Source organism: Anabrus simplex, chromosome 5, assembly GCF_040414725.1.
Source record: "Anabrus simplex isolate iqAnaSimp1 chromosome 5, ASM4041472v1, whole genome shotgun sequence".
NCBI classification, from domain to species: domain Eukaryota; kingdom Metazoa; phylum Arthropoda; class Insecta; order Orthoptera; family Tettigoniidae; genus Anabrus; species Anabrus simplex.
The window spans coordinates 136,056,782-136,083,765 of NC_090269.1; the positions used below are offsets into that span (position 1 = coordinate 136,056,782).

The following is a 26,984-nucleotide window of genomic DNA, read 5'->3' on the forward strand; positions in this document are numbered from 1 at the left end:
AAAGGGTAGTATTTGGGAAGTTCAAACATAATGAAGGTGTCTCTATGACTGAGTATTTCCTGTCACATGTTATGATTTGCCAGAATTTAGACGGAATCACGGCTGATTCAGGTGTAGTCAGATTACTGTTACGACATTTTCCGGACAGGGCACACGAAGCAGCGTGCATGCAAAGTATTAAAACTATCTAGGAAATGGAGCAGTTATTAGGGAATTTTGATGCACTAGGAAACATTGGGCATAGAACAGGAAACTCACATAATTTTGTTCCTCATAGTGAACCAAGGGACAATAGGAGACAGCAAAACTACGAGAATCGTAATCAGTTTTAGCCAAGGAATAACGGTACGGGTGGAGCACCTGAAAATAGAACGGGAAATGCCCAACAAGTCAGAGGACAAGTTACTAATGAGCCAAGTGTAGGCACAGGATTGCAACCTTTAAACTAAATGCAGGTTGTGAGGAAGGGTCAGAATTCCAGCCTTACCAGGAAGTAGTTAGAAATTGTGTTATGAAACTATTGCCATATGACCTAGATGTTACGGAAGATCTTATGTGTGAACCAGATCATACTTATTTAGATTCGGGTGATGAAGTAGTTAATCCTGTGGTTCAGTTAAAAGTTAGGGGGGGCATATGTTAAGGCATTAATTGATACAGGAAGTCAGAAATCATGTATTAGCTCAGAATGGTATGACTCTTTGGTTAAACAGGGTATTATGGTGGAAGAGATGCCTGTTAAGTCAACATTCATTATTACAGCTGTTGGTAAACAGTCGAAACAAATCTGCAAGCAAGTCGCGGTGCCGATTTGTATAAAGGGTTTCATTTCAGTACAGGTATGTTTGGTTATTCCTCATCTGGTATTTGATCTCATCTTTTTTTTTTTTGCTAGGGGCTTTACGTCGCACCGACACAGATAGGTCTTATGGCGACGATGGGATGGGAAAGGCCTAGGAGTTGGAAGGAAGCGGCCGTGGCCTTAATTAAGGTACAGCCCCAGCATTTGCCTGGTGTGAAAATGGGAAACCACGGAAAACCATCTTCAGGGCTGCCGATAGTGGGATTCGAACCTACTATCTCCCGGATGCAAGCTCACAGCCGCGCGCCTCTACGCGCACGGCCAACTCGCCCGGTTGATCTCATCTTGGGATGTGACTGGTTGACTTTGAAATCAGCTCAGATTACAAAGAAGCAATGGTAAATCTGAAGTGGGATAATAAGTATGTCAAACTCGAACTGAAAAATGAAATTCAGAGGAAAAACGAATGTTTGTGGTATGTGGAGTGTTATTGAGGTTTCTAGATATGAGGAGAAACCCAGTGAGGGGTTTAATTTATGCCAGTTGTGGTTGAAAGAGGATCAGAAGGATGCCTTAGTTGAAGCTGCGAGTAACAGTAAATATTAGAGGAAGTCCAGAGGGACGAATTGTTGGCAGTGTTATGTGAACACGCTGAGATTTTTTCTAAGAAACCCAGTAGAACACATGTTTATGAACATTCTTTTTCAGTGCGGGATGACAGTCCTTTCAGCAGGCCATGGTATGCTGCATCACAAAAAATCCAAGGCAGTTGACGATCAGATACAAGCTAATTAAAACAATTAAAAATAGGAGAGGATTTCCACCAATCAATACTTATTTATTGTACACATTAAACTACAGGACCAGTTTCGACCTCATATTCAAGGTCATCTTCAGCTGAACCATATATACATATTAATATAATGAAGCTTTGATTAAGATTGTGGTGTTGAAGGAATGCCATATGATGATGATGTACATTTAGTTACATACAAATGGGGCACGTCTTAGCGTGAGCTGGCGTATATGTCATTCTGTGCAATATTGCAACTGTATGTCTAAAGTGTTGAAGGTCTTAAAACTAGTGTATAAAACACGTCTTTTCCTAAACTAACTTATATATATGTACAAGATAAAAACAATACATAAAAACACTTCATGTACATGAACACTCACGCTAAGACGTGCCCCATTTGTATGTAACTAAATGTACATCATCATCATATGGCATTCCTTCAACACCACAATCTTAATCAAAGCTTCATTATATTAATATGTATATATGGTTCAGCTGAAGATGACCTTGAATATGAGGCCGAAACCGGTCCTGTAGTTTAATGTGTACAATAAATAAGTATTGATTGGTGGAAATCCTCTCCTATTTTTAATTGTGCAATTGTCAATACGGAAATGAAGATTATAGATTACGACAGATACAAGCTATGTTAGCCGATGGGATTATTGAAGTGTCTAATAGCCAGTATTTAAATTCTTTAATCGTTGTGCCTAAGAATGATGGAAGTGTTAGACATAGTATTCACGCGAGGGAGATGAATAGACGTATTTGTGCTGACCAGTTAAAATCGCAGACAATTGAAGAGTTAATTCAGGGTTTTCAGGGTAAAAAATGGTTTTCATCTGTTGATTTAAGAAGTAGTTTTTGGCAGATTCCTTTGAGAGTAGAGGACAGGCCTCTGACAGCATTTAGTCATAAGTACAGCTTGTATCAGTTTCAGCGCATTTCCTACGGGACGAAGACAAGTTCTGCAGCTTTAATTAGAGCATTAAATATTGCATTAGGTGATGATAAAGGTGATTTTGCCACGGTTTTTACTGATGATATGGCTGGAGTTTTATATCAAGGACCTTATCGTATACATAAGAAACTTGGACCTTGTGCTTATAAATTATCTGACGGCGATAGCATTTTACCGGGATCGTACAACATTAGGAGTTTACGTAAATATATTACGAGTCCAGTGGATTTTATGTCGAGTTGGAATATAGGTCAGTAGGCCAGGCCACTGTTATCTCTTATATAATGTACTTGTCGTGGCGAGGAGTGACCATTCTCGGGAAGGTGGAGTTTCCCAAGTTTTGTTTTGCTGTCCACGTGGTGTGTGGGTATACGACTGACACGAGTTCATTACCAAGGTTACGTCTGTTCTCCTTATGTAATGCCATGTGTGGGGTAATCTAGTACTTGATTTACTATAATGAGGATCATTAATATTGCAGATTAAGATTTATAGATTCCCCCTGTAGACTATATGAAGTCATCCTAAAGACTTGCAATAATTTTACCCTAGGCTAAAACCACGTGAATGTGTAGCGTGTGTGAAGTGACAATCATACAGCAAGAACATATAAAACACTTGAAAGAGTTAATACAATATATTTTGTTTGTGTTAAGTTTGTACAGATATAAATTGAATGGTCAAGCGTTGCATACACTCGATTCATGAAATCAACAAGAGATGACGAACATTTGAGAAAGTGAGACATCAAACTCGCTAAGTTATATTTTTTTAAAGGAAATTTTGAAGTGTTAAATATTATTTATTGTAATTAAGTTGTAGGTGGAATCATCAAGATGAAATTCTGTAAAATATTGTTATATTGTATAATGAGTGAATGTAAAGCTGCTTTAAAAACAAGTGAAACGTAAGTGGCAAAGTGTAGGTGTGAGCCCTCAACTAAGTGCCTCTTGTTTCAGGCTCAGAGGGGCGAATGTGATGTTTGGGCCATCACTGCATGTATTCAATTATTGAACTATATAATTGATAAAATGTATATATTTATTCACTGGCAGGTCATTTTTAAATTATTATGTATATTGTACCAGGAAGGCATAGGCCCTGGCACATATAAATTACAAATTTTATTTTCTAGCATACAATTCAGTTCCGATATGTGAACAGCTGTGTGAGAGAATGTTCTCGTACCTACTGCACTCCACGAGCGAGAACGCAAGTCAAGCAAGGTCAAGTAACGTCACCGCCGCTTGCAGCTTACTTCCCCTACAGAAGTTTCTCGGCTATTTTCATGAACTTTTTAATGCCTGGACCAATTAACACGAGACCAACGCTGAATTGTAGCCAATGTTTGGAAACAAACCCCTGCAAATTTGAAATCAATCCATCCAGCGGTTTCCGAAATATGACAATTTAAAGTTTGGGAGGAATACTCGCCCCTTCATCACCTGCTTTTGAGTGCTGCGCGCCAGACCTGTATATATAGGCCACTGGGCCAAGGCCATAGCCAGTCCCGTGTACAGACTAGTGTGTATGTGCAGAAAGTATGCTCCGTCGCGATTCGCGAGGACATAATCATGGCCGTAATCGAACGCTGTTGAAATAGTGAAAGAACGTCGTACCGTACGTGAAATTTCCGACGCGCCGCGACGACGGTAAGATTCTAGACGTTTCTCAAGGTGAATTATCGTAATATAATACTTGTAAATTTATTGAAAAGTGAAGCTATAATTGGAAGTGAGAATTGAAGTGTCCAATATTTTACGGATTAGTACACGACATCGTGAACTTTACTAATTTCGTATAATTGTGAACTATGACAATATCCTAAATCATTGTGTGTGGCAAACTGAAATCATAATTTATGACAACTTCAATCAGTCTAAGACATATTTCTCTGACGATAATGTATCAGTGAGCTGTGTGTAACTTTATTTACTCGACATTCGTCCCATAACAGGGCAAAACTTAACTATTCCTTGTGCACTTTCTCGATCTTTCGATCACCACTGTGAGAAACCCAGTGAACATTAAGGACTTTTTATAATATTAAATAATACAGACTATTGTGGTGCAAATACAATCATAAAATCACCTTAATCTGCGAATAATATTTGTTCAGAGACTGTTACAAATCACATTTTCAAGTGCTTATGGACTGTGTTTACTACTTTACAATCGTATTTCAGACATAATTAGTGAAGATTATGAACTGTGTTAATTCTCAAACCCATGAACTGTGTATATAATAACTGTGTTTTCTGCAGCATGGACTGTGAATGTTAATTTAACATAGTAAAATCAGTGTAAGAATAGAACTGTGCATTACGATAGTGTGTAGTATTATTATCCATGATATTTGTGAATTCAATATTGCCAATTGAACTCTTCGTGTTCCGATATTGCCTTCAAGAACAACGGAAATCTTGGTAAAAGTACTACGAGATCCTGTTACATCGAACGTCGCTTTCTATAAGGGGTTTACATGGTTTCTTCAGTTATGGTACCCATCGAGGGATATCGACGAGGGAAATTGACGTGGTATCTTCACTGAACATCGCCGGTGCTGAGTTCGAGTCTTTGTCCGCACTCCGCGGAATGTTCCAGACACCAAGTCTCCAACTCCGCCACTCGTAAGCAGATCTTCTCGTATTCTGAGTGAGTAATCACAACTGACTTTTTACAAAGCACTTAGTCCAGTACGGTGCTATTACAAGTGCTTCGTGTGGATATTAATTCATAATTTTATCGTCATTTAAAAGAAGTTCACATTTTTCTATAAATTCATTTTCAAGGGTATTAATTCATTTGAATTCACATTATCTAGATGAACTTTAGGATTTTCAAGTGCTTTATTAATTCCATTTTTTAAAATTCAAATGAACTGAAAGACATTCAGCAAGAGATTAAATATTTTATTTAATTTTTCCATGACAAGTGTGTGTTCATTTTTGTGGTTTAAAATTTAGAAAGTGTAGGTAAGCACCATAAATAATGAACTGATCCCAGGTGCAAATTGATATTTTGTGTTTACATTGAAATTAGAAAGACTGTAGGTTATTCATGTTCTATGGAAGAGTGATAATTATTCTTGACATTCTCAAGCACACAGACTTCAAGAAGATCATAACATAAATCTTCGATTTTACATTTTTGACAAATATTAACTACAAATTTGAGTTCTCCATTCAGATTGCAGGGTGCTATACCTGTGGATATTGTTAATAAATTTTACAAAAAAGAATTACCATCTATTATTCACCCTGCGATACTATCCGTCTCTGCACCTGCTCCAAAATACACCGAACACCACCTGGGATCCTTCCCATGCTCAAACCCCACAATCATTTCCCGGTACAATATATATATATATATACATGGTTTTAATAATCCATTTCACATTATAATTTCATTTTTGTATCGCGGCTATAACTATTCTGAACGAACAACTTATTGTGTAAAGTATTTCAACATCGTTTGTATTAATAGCTTGCAGTAAATTTTCCAACAGCCATAGTGAGGTGACCAGAGTCAGCAGGCTAATTTCAGCCCATTATCAGGAAATGTACGTCATCAAGCTTACGAGAGACCGTACCCCTCTTATACTATGAAGAGACGGTTGAAACCGTACGAACACCTACTTTTCGAAGTTCGCTACCTGACGCTTCTTTTCCGCGGGAAAGTTCAGCCTATGTGAATGGACGTAATGAAGCAAGGTGATGGATTCACGGCAATACATAGAAGGGATGAGACCTCAAATCTTACTGGGCCATGTGATATGGCTGATGGAGGGAGACTTTTGAACCTATATACTCCGACGACAAGGGCTGGAGAGGCACTTGGGGAGACTCACTCGTACTCTGGGAAGACACTCTTACGACGATTCTACGTCTGTACATCGGAGAAGATTTTAACTTAGTTCACTTCGTATCTGAGTAGTATACTACTCAAAAGTTACTCTCATTGGGACCTGTTATCTCAATGACAAGAGGTAAAGTCAACGGGAGACCAGTTTTTACTAGTACAGGGCAGGAGAGCGGTTATAAATTTAGTTACGCTACTGTTTCGTAAAATTGAAATAATAAATACGGTAGTTCAACCTATTCAATACAAGTAAATAAGAGATGTAGAGATTACATTCTTACTTAATTAAAAGTGGAAATGGTACCGGTTTCGACCCCAGTCTGGGTCATCATCAGCCGATTATAACTCGAAAAACAATGCATAAATAAGAAAGAAGTTAACAGTCAAGTCCACACAATATCAGTTGAAGAGGCGATATAAAAATGACGGGGGTAGGCACTGTAAAATTCAGACGAAGTGGAATGTAAGTCACTTAAAAGAAGTAATGCGTAATCTTCCAAGCATCAGCACGGCACACGCAATGTTTGGCACTGTCTCACCATGTTCACGAAAAGCAGAGAACAGTTAAATGAGCCAGACTGCATACACCGTCAGGCACAAAGTCACAACACAATCCAAATACGAAGATCTAAAGTCATGAAGAAGCCAAAGACGAGCAGCTCAACCGAAGTAACTTGCAAGCTCCAGAAGATCGGCGCGGTGTTTACAACGTCAAGTGCTGTAGTTTCATACGCTGACGGAGATTGAAGGATAGATTAATGATCAAGTATTTGCTTAGTTCACGAAAATGTACCTATATATATATATATATATATATATACTTATAATACGATTCAATATAATTGAATACGTAATTATGATCTTGAAGATTTTTAGAACAGTTGACGTGAAAAAACAATAGTGAATAGAAAAAATGGTAAAAAGCGCAATACCGGAAACAAATGAAAACGTGTATGCACAGTGCGCTATTTGTTGAATATAAAAAAATTCAGGTCGTGATTGAAGTACCTAGTCAAAGTTGGCGGACGCAAGGCATGAGTTTAAATTTGAAAGTGAGGGCCCAAAATGAAGGTGGCAATGTAGTTTTTTTTAGGGGTGAAAAGAAAAATAGGATGAATTGGTAGAACTAACCTCTTAACCGGGTATTATTGATGTGCTTGGTGTAACCTGCCCTGTGTATTTTTTGAACAGGTTGTTGTTACACGGCAGGATAGGCAGAAAAGTTAGTAATATCAATAATATTATTCACCTGTGATACAGAAAGTAAAATAAAGTAGTTTTAATTAATTAATTTTAATGTTAGAGAAGTGTTTAACCATTTTTACATTAACTGTAAGGTCATTTACCTGGTTGGAATTTGAGAGTTTGGCCCATATTTTACAACCAAGAGTTGAAACAAATAAAATCAAGGGGTATTTATAAATATCACATCATGCGTGTGACATTCTGAACCATTTTTCATTAACTGCAAGGTCATTTACCAGCTTGAAATTTGAGTGTTTTGTTCATATGTTAGCACTGAAAATTAAAACAAATAAAAGAAAGGAATATTTACGAATTACACATCACGCTAGTGACATTGTGAAAGATTTTACATTAACTTCACGGCCAGTTACGTCATTTATCTCACTTGAACTGCAGTGATTTGTCTCAGAGATAATTTTCAAAAAAGAAGGGATTACGATACTTTCCCATTTTGAGAAGTACATACGGTTTCCTGGCTTATTAACTATCCCCTGCAGCATTAGAATTCCAATTAGAATTTTTATCTCAGTTGGATTTGTATCCACCCAATCTCTCGCTCGTGACCGTGGTTTGAAGTTCGGATGGGCTTCTAAAAACTGTTTGGCATACACATTGGTCTGTTCGGCAATAAGTTGAAACATATCACCACCTATGAAATGTTCAAAATATTCCAACACATTTGATTCATCGTCTAAGTCCACATTTACACCACTAGCACCAGAAAATACTAATTTCTGACGGGAAACACCACGCGGCAAGAAAGGTTTAACTTCGCCTTCATCCGATTCGTCATGTTCATGTTGTTCACCTTGTTCTTCAATCTCACTTTCTGAACCACTTTCACTATCAGCTCACCTTCATTTGTATCAGACTGCTCATCTTTGGATTTCTGAGAAGATAAATCGTCACATTATTCTTTAAGTGTTGAATAATCTTGTCTTCTTCGAACGTTTCGAACTTATGCTTTGAACTAGATGCTGCCATATTTGGCCTACTGCGGTCAGTAGCACCGAACATTTGAAAAATAAAAAGAAATAAGCTTCAAGAACATTTAGGTTAATTCAAAAGAAAGCAGCCTGGATGTCATCCTTTGGACAAAAATGTACCTCATTTCACTGAAAGCCATTTATCTGAGAATTGAACAAAATCAGGGACAGAATAGGCCAACTAAACAGTGTGTGCTACAAGTAGAAAATTAAGCAAGAATCAGTGATTTATTATATGTAACAAGCTTTAACAGCTTCATTTCTATTAACAATAATCCTGTATTGACTAAATAGAGAATATTTCAGATAAACTTAAATATTATAATCAAGTGGCCTGCCTATTCAATAGAATTTAATGGACAATTCAACTGTTTTTATCAATCATATGACATAATTTTAACAAAATTTGCTAAGATTGTATTTTAAATGTTGTACCATATATCAATGTTTTTTAATGTGTCTTGCCAATCTTAATTATGTCTATTTGGTATTCTGATATATTAATATTAATTTCTTATAGCTGACGTTGTCCCTTAGGGAACGAAACATCTAATATAATAAATTATAAATTGTATTGAATAGGCGGACCACTTGATTATAAAATTTAAGTTTATCTCAAATATTCTCTATTTGAGAAACAGTGATTTGGTGTCCAGGTTGCAAAGTGTTCAGGAATATTCCACACCAGACTCAATTATTAAGACTGCATCACATTTTTTAAAGGATGGAGTTTTTGTAACATGTATATGAAAGTATTATTCAAATCTGTAAAACAGTACCCAAGTCACACTGCTTTAAACAATGTCCTGCATGATTCTGAGAAAATTTTAGTACCCCGCTTAAATTTCCTTCTGCAACATAGAGACAATCGGACATTCACGTTTACCGTGCTGAGACGGTAAGCAAGCCTTGGACCTATGGGAGTGACAGGGTCATACTTCCACATGACTGGCCAGGGACTCCTTGGAAACAACTTGGCAAATAAAATGGAATTGGATGGGGATGCTATCGATATTATGGCTTATGGGAAAGAAAGGAAGAAAGAAAGTAAGTAGAAGTGACTCAAAGATGATGTTCCTGGATGCGTTATGAGTTAATTATGTTTGAGTAAGGGAAGATAATGAGGAAGATAAAAGGTGATATCTTCAAGCATATGCATACGACTATAATCACCAATTCACAGACATAAAACAAGATATGGAAATTCTCAAAATCATCAAAAAAGGACCCCTCCTTAACATTACTGAAAGCTGCTCCATACATACAGATCAATATTTTAACCTGAATCATAATCTTAATGACATTTCAGAAAAGCCAAATATCCTATTTGACCTTCTAATTCCCATTCTTAGAAACATCAAACCAACAAGTCATAATTCAGTTTTTCATAATATTCACAGCACATTTCCTTAGCAGCCACATCCTTTGACCCTGCCGTAATTCCCCACCCCGTAACCTTATTTACAATCCTGTTGACGTGATTAGGCCTACATGATTAAAGAATCTTCCTTATATTAACACCTAGGTATATACAGTGATCCCTATGAAGCATTTCTACTCCATCAACACTGTAATTAAAGCTTGGAGGATTCGTCTTCTTGGACCAAGCGAGTTGGCCGTGCAGTTAGGGATGCACGGCTATGAGCTTGCAGTTGATAAACTTCATATCGTTACTAGAAGACCCATGCTGCTCTGCAGCATTCATTACAAATAGGTCAGATAACGAGTCTTGATATGAAATGCCTCATGCGCTGGTTTTTCAGATCGACTCCACACGTGTGACCATTATAGTCGGCAATGGAAACAGACTTCCTTTTTTTTTCCTTTACTGTGACAGTTTCTGCGCATGGAATGTAGAAATCATTGCAACATCTTTCTTATCATGCCACTTTAGGGTGATAAGTTTGGTTGGAATGCCAAGGTTAAAGTTCCCCCTCCTTTAATTTCCTACTGATCACATCTTGTGGGATGTCCTTCCTGTTGAGGTGTTAATTTCCTACACAGTCAGTTTTCAATGATTTTAACTTCTAAGCCAAGGCGTGTCCATTATGAGAAATATCAATCCACAACATGTATCCTTTGTTGACAAGTTGCTTCGCAAGAGATAAAACAATAAGTTTCTGTTGTGTTTGCTGGATATATTTTGAAAGGTTTGGAAGGTCCCTGGTATACATCCACTGCTCGTCTGGCTCCATGGCTAAATGGTTAGCGTGCTGGCCTTTGGCCACAGGGGTCCCAGGTTCGATTACCGGTAGGGTCGAGAATTTTAACCATAATTGGTTAATTTTGCTGGCACGAGGGCTGGGTGTATGTATCGTCTTCATCATAATTTCATCTTCATCACGACACGTAGATCGCCTACGGGCGTCAAATCAAAAGACCTGCACCTGGCAAGCCGAACGTGTTTTCGGACTCCTGTCTTAATTTCGAAGCTGTCTGACAACATACTCCGGTATCTTACTCTAGTGGTTGTAGCCTTCAATGTTTCCCCCACCAATGCATGTGTTGTAGAATCCAATCCTCTGTCGCGTAGGATATTCAGTAGTGTGTTCCTGTCTATCGAATCGTAGGCTTTTGCGAAGTCTACAAATGTCACTATTGTGTCCTGTCCTTTCCTGTGTTCTATGATTCTCGAGTCCAAAGATCTGTTCTACGCAGTTTCTCCCTTTCTGGAAACCACCCTGGTATTCTCCTATGGTCGATTCAAGCTGTGCTTCCACTCTATTCAGCAATAATCTTGAGAGTATCTTGTACACAATGTTTAGCAGTGAGATACCTCTGTAGTTATCCAGTCTCCTTACTTATGTACTGGTATAATTATGGCTTCTTTCCAGTCACTGGGTATCTTCTTATTTATCCAGATGTCTTATTATTATCCTGTACATGCTTTCTTCCATTGCAGGACCACCCCATTTGAACTCTCGACGCAAATACCATCATTACCTGCCGCTTTGTTCTTGAGATCCTTGATTGCCTTCACAACTTCTGTTCTGGTGGGTGCTCGTCCTTGGTTGATGTCTCTGCTGTACTGTAGAATCATACTCCCTGTGGGAGCTTCATGATTTGTTTTTCTTAAACGTATGATCAGCTTTTTCCAGCCTCTCATTCCACATTTTCCTTCTGGCATTCCTGATCGTCTTGGCAGCCATCCTTTTCGCTGTCTCGAATGTTGACAGGTCCTCTTCCTTCTTGGTAGTCTGCCACCTTACCCACATCTTCCTCCTGTACTCTACTGCCTCTTGACATTCTTCTGTCCACCACTCATGCTTCCTTCTCTTGTTATTAGTGGCCAATCGTTTGGATTCTTTTCTAACCTTGTCCTTTAAGTCTTCCCATTTACTCTCCACTGTCAGGTTCTTCATGTATTGATCTCTGTTTTTGTTTAGCAGTTCTCTGTCGATCTGGTGTGAGTTTGTGTTCGTGTTTCTCCTAGTTCTGTTTGGTATCCATCTACATTTGATTTCAGTGAGATAGTGGTCAGATTCCATTCTGCTGTTTTTCCTGACTTTGGTGTTCATGATCTCCACATGGTTTTTGTCTCGGATCGCTATGTGGTCTATCTGCCTTTCCCCAATTCAATTGCTCGGACTTACCCAGGTTGTCTTTTTACTCGCCTTGGCTTTATAGTGTGCGGTCATGATTCTCATTTTGTGTCTTTTGCACAAGTTTGCAAGCCTTTCTCCATTCTTATTTGTTCTCTTGTGCGCAGGGTAATCCCCTACAGGACCACTAAATCTCCTTTCAGTGCCTAGCTGTGCATTGAAATCCCCCAGCAAGATTGTGACACTTCTCTTGTTTGCTTCCGTTACTACCTTACCCAGTGCGCTCCAGAAGTTCTCTGTCCCTGCCTTGTCTGTTTTGTTCTTATCATTTGTGGGGGCATCTGCATTGACAAGTGTATAAGTTTTATTGCCAATTTTCATCATCAAATATGACAGTCTCTCACTCACACCCCTCCAGTCAATGATACTACTAAAGAAGCTTCGGTCTACTATAAATGGCGTACCAAACATAAATTGCTGTTGATTCATCCTAATACCCAGTTTTCCCTTCAATATTACATATACTTTCGATTCCACCGTATTTTCATCTCTGAATCTCATTTCCTGTAGAGCCAGTATGCCAATTCCATGTTCTCTCATTGCATCTAGGACTTGTTTCAGTTCCCCACTCTAATCATGGTCTGTATGTTGATGGTTCCTAATTTAAAGGTTCTCTTGGGTCTGATCTTTTGTGTCCGGCGTATTGAGGACATTGAGGTATTTGGGAGCTCCGACTCTCCCTCCGCACACGATGCAGGTTCCCCAATATCTGACAACTGCTTGCGTCGACCGAGGATTAACCCCCTGGGGTAAGGTAGTGAATATCATGTACTCCAGGGTTACTTCACAAGCCGAAGTATTAAGCTGGGCTACTGCAGTATCGGTAGCGTTGTTACATCTGAGGTAGTGAGCCCCAGAAGGCATTTTATACCTTCTGCGAGGATAATGTTCACCCTAGTTGGTCAGGGCTGGGAGTACGCATTTCCTCCATACCCCCCCAATAGCTATGGTTGTCCCGCCAATACTTGGGTGGCTGACTGCAGTGGTTTCCCACTGGGCGATGGGGTTGCCACATACCGATGCCATTTAACAAGCACTATGGGAACATTTCATTTTATTTATGTTGGTCGACGTGGAAACACCATCTAACAGTTCTGCGTCAGCTGGTGGTTATTTGCAGTGGCATCCAGTGGCTTGCATACTGCTAACACCACTCAAGTAGAATAGAATAGAATAGAATAGAATACTCCCATCCTCCAATTCCGGATCGCCTAGAGCTGGGGAGAGAGCATTCGTTTATTGCAATTCCTTGAATTATGATACATGACTTACAATACCCTCTTACAATTGTTGGCTGTTACTATACTGAATATGAATTATTTTGTCCTAGACATTAACAATATTATATAGTCTAGGACAACATGTATCTTCCCTACCTTATCTTACTAACTGAACGAATTATTATTTATTACGTTATAACATTAAAAGAAAAGTTAGAATCAAAATGACAAATTTACATTGAATATATACTACATCTAACCTAAATCTGTCTGGTCACGACATCCCCCCTGGTGAGGAACTCCTACCACCCTTCCCAGGGATGTCACGACCAGACCCGTCTCATGAGGCTCCGAAATCGAAACCTCGTAGACCCCTTAAGTTGTCGATATTGTTTCCTCACCACTCCTTCGTGTGACAGCCCACATGTGTGCGGATGACCTAGCTCAACATGTAGGCTGCCTCGCCTGCATTCCACTGCCGAGACGGAATCCATACTCGGCTCATATTTCGCTGACTGATTGTCAACTTGTTTTCTCTGGTTTAATACTGTTCACACCTTACTCTAATCTACACGTGCAGAAGTACTGAGTCAACACTATGCTTGAGATAGGTGGGCCTATCTCCTCCTCTCCCAACTCTACTATACTACAGCAGCCAAAACCAACTAACAATCCCAGAGCAAACTAAAAACAGGCTAACAAACAACCTCATTGTAAGGAACACATTACTGCTAACATATTAATGAACTAAATCTACTAATTAGAAATATTACGTTATAACATTAAAAGAAAAGTTAGAATCAAAATGACAAATTTACATTGAATATATACTACATCTAACCTAAGTCTGTCTGGTTACGACATCCCCCCTGGTGAGGAACTTCTACCACCCTTCCCAGGGATGTCACGACCAGACCCGTCTCATGAGGCTCCGAAATCGAAACCTCGTAGACCCCTTAAGTTGTCAATATTGTTTCCTCTCCACTCCTTCATGTGACAGCCCACATGTGTGCGGATGACCTAGCTCAACATGTAGGCTGCCTCACCTGTATTCCACTGCCGAGACGGAATCCATACTCGGCTCATATTTCGCTGACTGGTTGACAACTTGTTTTCTCTGGTTTAATACACTGCAGCAGTCAAAACAAACTAACAATCCCAAAGCAAACTAAAAACAGGCTAACAAACACATTGCCATTATGTTTTGCTTCTTACATTTTTCTATTTCCATACTACCTCTCATTCCTCTTATAATACTTATAGTTACAAATTACTTATCTATCCTCGTGCTCATCTACATTACATTTACTATCATTTACTAACACTGGTGTTACTTTGAGTTATTGCTAATCTCATTTTAATTTCTTAAATGAGCTCATTGAAAGGAACTCATTACTGTTAGCATGTTGCTGAATTAAATCTGTTACTTAGCAATATACAATATCTAATATAAATGAACACTGAACAACTACAAGAGAAACATAGTCCTAAACTTATAACTATAGCATTCCGAGGTCTCTTGTTGTACAGTCATCATCGTGCTCATGTATATTACATTTACTATCATTTACCTGTACTGTTATTACTTTCTGTTATTACAAATCTCATTTTGCTTTCTTCCACATGCTTCTTAGAATACAGAAAAATTTAGCTAGTTTTCCTGGGGTGATCCATTCTCTATTTAACAGTTTGGTTATTGTATAAAATTCTTTCTCTCTTTCTATTTTTAATTTATATTCATCTCCAAGGTATTTAGTTCTCAGTGCCTCCGTTCCCTTACATGTTCTCAGTAAATGAGCTTCTCCCATAATGTCGTCACAAAATACACACTGATTTACGTTATGGTTCTCACTTATTCCCTTATTTTTGTATAAACCCAAAAGCCACCACAACACACCTCTTAGTTCCCTATTTGTGATTCTATTTTTTCTTATTGACATATATTGGATAATGCCACAGAATTCTACTAGTGTTTTTTTGGTTTCACATTCTGCTCTGATCGTCTGTTTGTCTATGTCCTTTACCCTAATCGTTAGTATTTTAATGAAGCTGTTTTCTTTACCGTTCATCTCCTTATCCCAATATAGCCCCATTCCTATTTTGTCTAGCATACCTTTTACTTTCGATAACCAATAATTCTCATCCAAGTGTCTCATCTGGTGCTGGTAGGCTAGATTTAATATTTCCCTCCCCTCTCCTCTTTTTAATCTTAACCAATATTTTACTATTTTCTTACTTATGTCTGCTTGGATGTTGATATCTCCACATATAGTTCTCACTCCACTATTTGCTGCACATTCTGGTAGGCCCATTATTATTTTACAAAATTTGTTACTTATGATATCTAGTTCTTTTTTATCAACTTCTATACCCCATATTTCAACCCCATACAGTGCTTTTGATACCACAAGTGCATTAAAAACATTTTTATGTACTTTGTATTGCAAATTAGGCATCTTCTTTTCTAAGGCCTTTATACTTGATAGGGCGGCCACACCTTTTATTTTTGCATGGCGTATCTGTTCCTTCCACAACCCATTCTTTGTTAATATTATTCCTAAATATTCTAATTTATTTACAACTTCCAATTCAACACCATCCAATAGCCATCGCCTTTCATTTCTTTTTAATTTATTACCTCTTTTGCAAACCATTACTTTTGTTTTTTTGGTATTTATTTTCAAATTCCATGTATTACAGTATTCCACCAATTTTTTGAGGTTACTTCGCATACCTGCTGTTGTTAGTGAGAGCAGCAGGATGTCGTCTGCGAAGACTAGACCGGGGATCTCTTTATTGTGTAAGCAAGGGCTAGTATTATTCTCTTTTGCTAAGCATTCTATTACGTCATTAATAAAGAGCAAAAACAGTATTGGTGATAGTTTACATCCTTGCTTAAGTCCAATGTTCGAGTGTATCTTTCCTATCATTACATCTTCTTTGACTTTAACTGAACATATTACTTCGGCATATAGTTCTTCTATGGCTTTAATCATTTTCATTGACATTCCTATTCCGGCCAGCTTCACAACGACAGCCCGTCTGCTGACTGAATCAAAAGCTTTTTGTAGGTCTATACCACTCAAGTAGATTTGGCAACTGATGATCTGACTACAGAATCAACATTTACCAGTTCCCGTTTTGCAATTGTAACGATTAGCAGTGATGGAACTAACAATTCTATGAATATCTTACAAGAAAGAGTCTGGATGATAAGCATACTCCAGATGCTAAGAATTTAGAGCCTAATTTATTTTACTCTTAGTTCATCCCAGATTTTAATGTTAACTGTTTGTTTGTACATTAATTTTCATGTCAATTGTGTGTTTTTACATTTGTTTAGTTATTGTATGTATTATATTAAGGCTGAAGATGGCCAGCCAAGGCCGGAACTAGTCCCTAGTTTAGTAATGTAATTCAATAATATTGCATAATATAGTATTGAAAAAGGTAGTCCATACGACATTAATTTAATCATTACTACTGCGATCACAATTCAATGCGGAACAAAACATGAAGTTTATATCCTATGACAGTAGTACAGTGTTGTTTTGTCTGCAGAATTCTGTTGCCAAAAGTGAGCAGTGCGATACATGATTGTCCAGGATGAATAAAACTGGATCATCCAAAGTCGGCTTGACACGTTTGGCAAAGTGTTGCAGCCAGAGTATGAAAAGCTCGGAATTCATGTAATCAGATTCACTCATGAGTCCAAGAGTTCATGGGAGCATTACTGAAAAGCTGTGGCGTATTATGTTTACGAGGGAAAAATCAAAGCTGGTGGTATGAAATGTCCTATTGGATTCACACAACAAACAGCAGTCACTATTTGACTTCTCCCTGCAGATTTTATTTTCTTCACTGATCTCTTCCCTTTTGTAGCAAGAACTTTGGCAGTCTTGTCAGGAACAGTCGACACGGCAGTCTCGTCCATGTTGAACAATCTATAAGAAGGAAATTTGTACTTTTCTAAACATTCCATGAGGTTCTGAAAATACCTGTCACCTTGTTGAAATCTATTGCACGTCCTAAGCTACACTGCTCAGGGATTCTTAAAGAAAGACCTGAATCCACAAGAAATCAATACACCCAGTCTTTTCTGGCAACTTTTAGCTCATTACAAACTGATGCTGCAATCCATTCTGCACAGCGAACTCATAAACCACTTTCATTAATGCCTTGCGAGTCATACCATAAAATCTAGCTTCCAGATCTTGAACAAGTTTCTTCAGCTGCACTTCCATCTCTTCACTGAACACCTTGCTGTGCCTTCCCATTGAATTAGCTATGGTGCCTTAAAATTACGAGGGTGGATCAAATATAAACTGGAATTTTTTTAAATAATTTTTCCGTCAACCAAAATAAAAACCACACATATAGAGATCACTTTTCTACATAGCGTCCTGCCTTCGATACACATTTTCTCCATCGGATTGGTAAGTTTTTGATACCACCCTGATAGAAGGGGGATGTGTGCGAAGCCAGTTGCGCATGAACTCTTCTACACTTGCATCATCATCGAACTGCTATACTCCTAGGTTTTGTTTGAATGGTCTAAACAAATGGTAGTTGCAGGCCGATAAATCTGGACTGTACGGAGGGTGTTCCAGAGGTGTCCAGTGAATTTCCTCCAGTTTTTCCCATGTTAAAGCGGCAATATGCGATCTTGCATTGTCACAGAGCAGAATGAGGAATCGAATCGGTTGCCGGCGTGGCTTGTTGCGATACGCAGCTTTTGCTTAATCCAAAAGGTGACAGTAATAGGCTGCGTTAATTGTCCTTTGTTCATGAAGAAAATCCATCAGCAAAATGCCCACAGAGTCCCAGAAAACGGTTTCAAGCACCTTTCCAGCAGATGGGCGTGTTTTGGACTTACCAGGACCTGCTTCGTCTCTTCACCACCACTCCATGCTTGCTAGCTTTGATTCTGGGGTGTAATGATGCACCCAAGTTTCATCATAAGTCACAATATGATGCAAGAAATCCTCTCCCTCCTCGTAGCGATGCAGGAGTCTCTGACAAACTTCCTGGCGTAAAGTTTTTTGTTCCTGGTTGAGGAGACGAGGAACCCACCTGGCAGACTATCTCGGATGATGGTTTGAACACTTCTGTAACTTATTCCTACGGCTGAAACAATTTGCAAAATTTTTATTTGCCGATCTTCACCAATGTTACGAATGGCAACAATGTTGTCTGCAGAGATGCTTGTCCAGTTTCCTTTCATGAGGTTCATTTTCCACAGCTTCTCTTCCTGCCACAAATTTTTTAACCCAGTCATACACTCACTCGAGTCTGCAAAAGTGTTTCTTCCCCAACTGTGCACGGAGCCGTCTCAAAACTTCATAAGGTTTGGTGCCCTCTTTTGAGAGATATTTGATAATGATGCGTTGCGTAATAGACGTGAGCACCTCTCACTCACTCATAGCGAAGTGAAGCAGCCGAGCTCTCCACCATCATTCTTGCACGCAAACCCCTTCTCCAGACACCCCCACTAACATCCTGGCGAAGCACCGCCCCAGAATTATTACTAACAGCAGCAGCACATTCAAATCCCTGTTTATATCTGATCTGCCTTCTAATAAAAATAAAGTACTTTAATGCAATGTTTTATAACTTAATTGACATTAAACTCTCTATTTATAAAATAAATAAACCGTTTCTTCTCAATGTTTTTTCTAAGCGTTGCTTCAGTACATATTTTGCTGGCAGCAGCCCTCTGACTAGCTCCCTCATTAATCAGTCTTTTTGCTTCATCAAATAGTGCTTGTGAGAGACATGATTTGTCAGTTTTCCTTCTGTATTTTCTCATATTTCATTTAAACTGCAAGAAATAAACATAGTTACCTCCACCATATACTGTATAAAATGATCCCGTAAGGTGTGAATAGATAATTATAAGATAAGGTACCGTAAACTGCGCTCATATCAGAGGTGGTGGTGGTGGTGATTGTTTTAAGAGGAAGTACAACTCATATCAGCAGCCATGTGGCAGCTAAGTGTATGCACAATTGAATTAGGCACGCACACTTGCTCGGCTGTTGAAATGTTTTGTTTGATTCACAGTAAATGGCACTAGTGCTACTATTTGGAAGTGAACAACGGAATCCTGACCAACATTAATTCTCCACAGTATTTAAAGCAAACAGGTGCTGTTATTCTGGGTAACTCAGGGGCTTATCTTACTTCATGAAAAAATTACAGTACATTTGGCAAAAAATAATGCCCTACCTTTTCTGAATTATGATCTATAGATAATGTATCCAAGCTGCTGAAACCACCTTGCATGTAACACATCACCACAATAGACTCTCAGCTGTCGATCAATGATGCCAACAGCTGAAAGAAATTGACTGTGTACATTTAGCTGCCTGCATACACTTACACTCCGCCACCTTACGTGATTCCAACTGTCATAGAGACTGTCAACAATCAGACTAAAAAACTTGAAAACAGTGGATTCAACACTAATCTAAGTCATTTTGGACAGATGATTTTTCACCCCTTCTGACGCCCAGGCTAATGGAGGCAGAACTTGAATTTAAACGGCATTCAGAGTGTCACAATTAATCTCAGCGACACCGAAAACTATAAATTCAACACTAATATTGGTTGTTTTTTATTATTTTTAAAAGTAATTCCCTTTCAACCCCCAACCGTACGGGTGCTAGCGGTGTCTTACCCCACAGCATTTTTCTCCACATAGTAAGTCATATGTGTACCAAGTTTGGTTGAGAGCTATGCTGGAACATACATACACCCACACTCACAGACATTTTCTTTTTCATCCCCCATGGCGATGGAGACTTAAAAAGGCATCCGGGCTTCACTCTTCATCTCGATGACCCCAAAAAGTATGGATTCGACACCAATATTGGTAGTTATTATTATTACATAAAACCCCCTCCCAAACCCCAACCGGTAGAGGTGCTAGAAGTGTCTTACTCCTACATAATTTTTTTCCAGATAGTAAGATATGCGTGTGCCAAGTTTGGTTGAGGGCTATGCTGGAACATACATGCATACATACATAATGTACCATGGTGAGCTGCAACGTTCACCATGCTAGTAAAACCACGGGAAGTAGCGCAAGCTAGTCAGCTTAAACTGCACGCTCATCACCACAGAAGGCCCACCCTCTCCCTACTCCCATCACCAGGCGTAGGACAGCCGCCTGCGGATTGGTAAGCGCCCCCGCTGCTGCTATCTGGTTCACCCTGCTCGTTCTTTGGAGTCCTCTGGCGTTATGGAAGAACCTGGACATCGTGCGGAGAGTACTTGCCTTCGGGAAGACCCTGGGAGGCGTGTCCCTCCTGGAAACATCCAGATGGTGTGAGCCCAGGTATTTACAAGTCAGGCGCGACCTACGGGATTGAGTTAGTTGGTGTAGCGAGTCCAATGTGTGGACTCAGTGAGTCGGCGAAGACTTGAGACTGCAGTCAATGTGTTAACATCCGTCTCCATGGCTAAATGGTTAGCACGCTGGCCTTTGGTCACAGGGGTTCCGGGTTCGATTCCCAGCAGGGTTGAGAATTTTAAACATAATTGGTTAATTTCTCTGACATGGAGACTGGGTGTATGCATCGTCTTCATCATCACGACGCACAGGTCGCCTACAAGTGTCAAACCAAAAGACCTCTCCAGAGGCCACACGGCATTTATTTTATTTAGTGTGTTAGTGACAGCCTGGGCTGCGGTGTCGCTCTGTTGGAGTATATGTCTCTTGGATCCGAGGACTCGTTTGTGTGTATCTGTCGTGCGTGTGAGTGTCTGGGACCAGCTGCTGGAAGACTCTGTGGGCTGTCCTCTGCAGTATGGAGAACAACACTGTGTGCCAACATGGGGCTGTGAGTGGAGTTGTACAGCCTGAGTGGACAGCGGATACTATCCCGAGCTATGAGACCGACGTGTGGACTGAGGACTGTGACAGCGCTAACGAGTGTGACCGAGCGGCTGAGTGAGGATAGTGATCGATAACTCTGTGTGTGTGTCATTATAGGCAAAACATGAGAAACTAAGCGTGTAAGTGTGTGTCCTGTGCATACATACATACATGACTGTTATGCCTTTCAGCGTTCAGTCTGAAAGTCTCTGTGAATTTACTAAACATCGCCATAATCCTCTATTTGCAACTAGTGCTGTGACCTCATTTAGTTCTATACCTCTTATCTTTAAATCGTTGGAAACTGAGTCTAACAATCGTCGCCTTGGTCCCCCTCTACTTCTCTTACCCTCCATAGCAAGAGTCCATTATTCTCCTAGGTAACCTATCCTCCTCCATTTGCCTCACATGACCCCACCACTGAAGCCGGTTTATGGATACAGCTTCATCCATCCAGTTAATTCCTAAATTAGCCTTTATCTCCTCATTCCGAGTACCTTCCTGTCATTGTTCCCAACTTTTTGTACCAGCAATCATTCTTGCTACTTTCATGTCTGTTACTTCTAACTTAAAATAAGATATCCTGAGTCCACCCAGAGTTTATTTACCATCCTTTCCACTTCCTCAAGCGTAATTTCACCAACATCATTTTCCTCCTCCCCATGAACGTGGCTGTTCACAACACCATCAGGATGATATCCTTTTACATTGAGAAGATGTTCAAAATATTCCCTCCACCTCTCCACTGATTCTCTGGGATCTATTATAAGTTCACCTGAATTACTCAAAACACTGTTCATTTCCTTTTTCCTTCCCTTCCTAATATTCCTTATTACTGTCCAGAAAGGTTTCCCAGCTGCTTGACCTAGCCTTTCCAGGTTATTACCAAAATCTTCCCACGACTTCTTTTTGGATTCAACAACTATTTGTTTTGCTCTGCTTCTTTCATCAACGTACAAATCCCTGTCTGCCTCGGCCCTTGTTTGGAGCCATTTCTGATAAGCCTTCTTTTTAAGTTTACCAGCTGCTCTCACTTCATCATTCCACCAAGATGTTTGCCTTTTCCCATCTTTACACACAGTTGTTCCTAGGCATTCCATTGTTGTTTCTATTACAGCATCCCTGTATGCCACCCATTCTCTTTCTAAATCCTGAACCTGCTTACTGTCTACTGTCTGAAACTTCTCACTAATCATATCCAGGTACTTCTGTCCAATTTCCTCGTCTTGGAGATTTTCTACCCTTATTCGTTTGCAGACAGATTTCACTTTCTCTACCCTAGGCCTAGAAATACTTAGTTCACTACAGATCAGATTGTGGTTTGTATCATCAAAAAATCCCTGGAAAACTCACACATTCCTAACAGATTTCCTGAATTCGAAGTCAGTTAAGATACAGTCTATTATGCGTCTGGTGCCCCTAGCCTCCCATGTGTAGCGATGAATAGCCTTATGCTTGAAGATTGTATTCGTAACAGCTAAACCCATACTAGCACAGAAGTCCAGCAAATGCTTCCCATTCCCATTAGCTTCCATACCTTCCCCACATTTACCAATCACCCTTTCGTATCCTTCAGTTCTATTTCCAACTCTCGCATTGAAATCGCCCATTAGCACTATTCTGTCCTTACTGTTGACCCTGACCATGATGTCAGTCAATGCTTCATAAAACTTGTCAACTTCATCCTCATCTGCACCCTCACATGGTGAATACACGGACACAATTCTAGTCCAAATTCCTCCAACTGCCAAATCTACCCACATCATTCGCTCATTTACGTCCCTAACAGAAACTATGTTGCGTGCAATGGTATTCCTGATAAACAGCCCTACCCCATACTCTGCCCTTCCCTTTCTAACACCCGTCAAGTACACTTTATAATCTCCTCTCTCTTCCTCGTTATCTCCCCTTACCCGAATATCACTTACTCCTAGCATATCCAGATGCATCCTCTTTGCTGACTCAGCCAGTTCTACCTTCTATCTTCCATAAGCCCCATTAATATTGATAGCTCCCAATCGAATTCCATTTTGTTCGCCAAGTTGTTTCCAAGGAGTCCCTCACCTGTCAAATGGGATTGGGATTCCGTTACTCCCATAGGTCTGAGGCTTGCTTAAAATGTTCTGAGCTTGGTAAATTCATGAAACAGGATGCTACCCTACTATAGTCCAAGTGAGGATCTCTCCTCTAACGGGTTATGGACCACTGGTGGATTGTATAGACCTAGCCGCCTCAGCACAAGGAGGACCATGAAGAATATTTTTGAGATGCCCACTCTCATTCCATAGCAACTGGTATCCCAACTCTCAGGATCACTTACTAGGCCGCTCAGCCGTTGCCCATGGTTCACGAACTAGGATGTGACTACAGTAACCCACACCATGAACCACCATGAACCATGTCTGGGACCAGCTGCTGGAAGACTGTATGGGCTATCCTGTGCAGTGTGGAGGACAACACTGGGTGCTGAGATGGGGTTGTGAGTGGAGTTGTACATACTTGAGTGGACAGCGGATACTATCCTGAGCTATGAGACTGACATGTGGACTGAGGACCGTGACAGTGCTAACGAGTGTGACTCAGTGGCTGAGTGAGGGTAGTACCAATATAATGGTCCGTTATTGGACATTATAAATTTTCCAGCTAACTCATTCTTGTTTGACTGCGTTTCGCCCTCATGTGCTAAGTTGGGCTCATCAGTTGGCCCTTAGCACACCTACCAAGACACAAGGCTAGTGCATGCACTATGGGAGACTATGTCTCACTTCCAAAAATTGATGCCTGCCTGGCCATCAGATGATATAGATGTTGATTCCCATAGGGACATAGTCTCCCATAGTGCATTGGCACTGCTGGTGGCTTCAAGTAGCCTATGCAGTGGCCTCCACCATTGTCCAGGAAGTTGAAAAGGAGCGAAATAAAATGTGTGCAATATGACCGAAGTTATGTATTGTAATGTGTTGGCAGGGTAAATAAGACTGTATGGGCTATCCTGTGCAGTGTGGAGGACAACACTGGGTGCTGAGATGGGGTTGTGAGTGGAGTTGTACATACTTGAGTGGACAGCGGATACTATCCTGAGCTATGAGACTGACATGTGGACTGAGGACCGTGACAGTGCTAACGAGTGTGACTCAGCGACTGAGTGAGGGTAGTACCAATATAATGGTCCGTTATTGGACATTATAAATTTTCCAGCTAACTCATTCTTGGTTGCCTGCGTTTCGCCCTCATGTGCTCAAAAAATAAGGTGAAATTCTTTATGTTTCGCAAAGAACTTTGCTCTGTGCCTTCAGAAGAAAATCTCAGATGTTCACAAGGAAAACTTCTCCAAGAATGAAAGTCTGAATTTAGACGTACACGGTACAGTGCTAGTATTCGAAGCGCAAGCTGACGGCACCATCATAATCAGTCCATGAATAGAGTTTTTAAAAGTAGGATGATAATAATATAAAGACAAATTAGGAATTGCAATAATTTACCAAAGGAGATGTTCAATTGATTTCAAACTTCTTTGAAATCATTTAAGAAAGGAGTATGTGAATAACCGATACGGAATCTGCCATCTGGGCAACAGCCCTAAATGTAAATCAATGACAGTGTTTGATTGATTGTTCCCAACAGGGCAAGCATCCTCTGTAGTGAAAATTTCTCATGATAGTCTATGTAAAATAGTACATATAACTATTCTAAGTTAAAACAGACTATTAATAGATGTATCGTCAGAGAGAACAGCAAGCCTGAGTCCCATCATGTAAAATAAGGCATTTAATAAAAAAAATCATCTATAATAGTAGGCCTTGTGCTAGTATTGGAAATGGAACAAACATGTATACCACTACAAACGAGCAATCTAAAATATTTGATGATTATGATGCTTGTTGTTTTAAGGGGTCTAACATCGAAGGTCATCAGCCCCTATCTAAAATATTTAGGAGTATCAGCCCACAGAAGATTGAACACAATGAACAGCTAGCATGAGCAGAGAGCAAGGAGATACAACACAATTTAACTCAATGAATACACATCTCACATCAATAAAATTAAATTCTCAAGAATGGCATCTTCAAGAAGGATGAATGCTCGCCTTTCTTATGAAGCTGGGGAGCAGAAACAAGTCTGTATGGGATTGAGTGGAAATAGATCTAGGAAAATGGGACTGATGAGGGAAGTGCTCATCTATAGTAGGAAGACAACAAAGAGCAAAGTTAGTTCTTACCCTTAATATATCATGTTTATACATTACCGTCGTTAAATCTTCCCACAGTACACTGTCGTTGTGTTTGTCCTCGTGTTAAGATTCTCCTTTCTACCTTCTTAACATGTAAAATGTAATTATTCCTGACCTTTATCTATACTTTGAAAAATGAGTATATGTTCTAGTATTTTGTACAGAAAGCTTATAATGGTAAGAAAGTATTCAGGTAGGTAATATTTCTTACCAAAAATGTAAAATGACTTCTTACCTCCGATTCACTAGGATTGGGTCCCATTTTATCTCTCACTTCATCATTGCACTGCATTATACAACGTTGTAACCTATTCTGTAACAGTTACAGCACATATATATTGGAATACTTCTATTTTGCTGAATAAACATAAGAATAAATAAATCACATGTTATGTTACTACTGGTTAAATCCTCACCTGCAAGTGTTCAAATTCACCTTGAACAAATTTGTGAGCATTATTTAATGAATATGAGCAATTTTCTACACACTGGTGAACACGTTCAAGAGACATGTCCGAATTATCACAGCATTTTGCAGCACATCTGTGCATATCAGCCTAAACAGAGAAAATACACTAATAAGTTCTCAACACTAGTGCTTCCTGGTGATGACAAATAACTAAAATAACATTCACCTGCATTTTTCGCAAATAAGCTTTGTCGACTTCATTCATCATTTTGGTCATTGCATCTTCAACACGTACTCTCTGCTCCTCAACCATTTTTGTACAGATTAATAGGATGTCACGCGTAAACAAGTTCCAAAGTGAAATGGGATATCTTCAATATTATTTCGCCTTGATGCTATGTGTCACCAATGGTCAGAAACGTATTTACTTTAATATAATTGTAATCTTTAATATTAAACGTTAAAATGAATCTCATATACGTTATACATACTGAAATCGTAGAAAAACATATAACCTAAACCTATACACCGGCAGCAATGAAATGTATCGAAACACACCAGCTGGGCTGGAATAGACCACGAGCACGAGGGGATGATGAATAAAATCGATCAGAAACTATCGATAGTACTATGTATTGCCCACTGCCTGCTCGATCTGCATCCGATGGCTGCTTATACTGCCTGCTCATTACAACATTTTAACATGGCACTAAATGAAACACTCCGTTTACAAATACCCACAGCAGGTGGCAGCACTAACCGGCTCCAGACCTGTCGGAATGAAATAGCGGGAAATAGGATAGGCTGTACTTGTTTTCAGTGAAAATGGTGTACTGCTGCGTGCCTTTCTGCAAATCAAAGAATGGGAAACCAGAATGCCGTGATATTTCATTCCATGATATACCTTCAAGTACACAATTGCGTCGAAAGTGGTTAAGTATTATATCCAGGGAAGGAAACAGCAAGGGAAGTAAATGGATTCCTGATTATTC

The 26,984-nt window shown here is 39.5% G+C and overlaps 1 protein-coding gene across 1 annotated transcript in view; it reads right to left on the minus strand.

Annotated features, from left to right (window-relative positions):
* LOC136874693 (protein FAM136A) overlaps positions 1–26,583 on the minus strand; it is a 30,515-nt gene extending 3,932 nt beyond the window's left edge. Inside the window, exons 1-3 of the mRNA XM_067148333.2 lie at positions 26,219–26,583; positions 26,000–26,140; positions 25,819–25,896 (exon numbers count right to left, since the gene is read on the minus strand). Coding sequence (XP_067004434.1) covers positions 25,819–25,896; positions 26,000–26,140; positions 26,219–26,305 — 306 coding nt within the window. The 5' untranslated portion in view covers positions 26,306–26,583. The remainder of the gene's footprint in view (positions 1–25,818; positions 25,897–25,999; positions 26,141–26,218) is intronic.
* Positions 26,584–26,984: the final 401 nt, after the last annotated feature.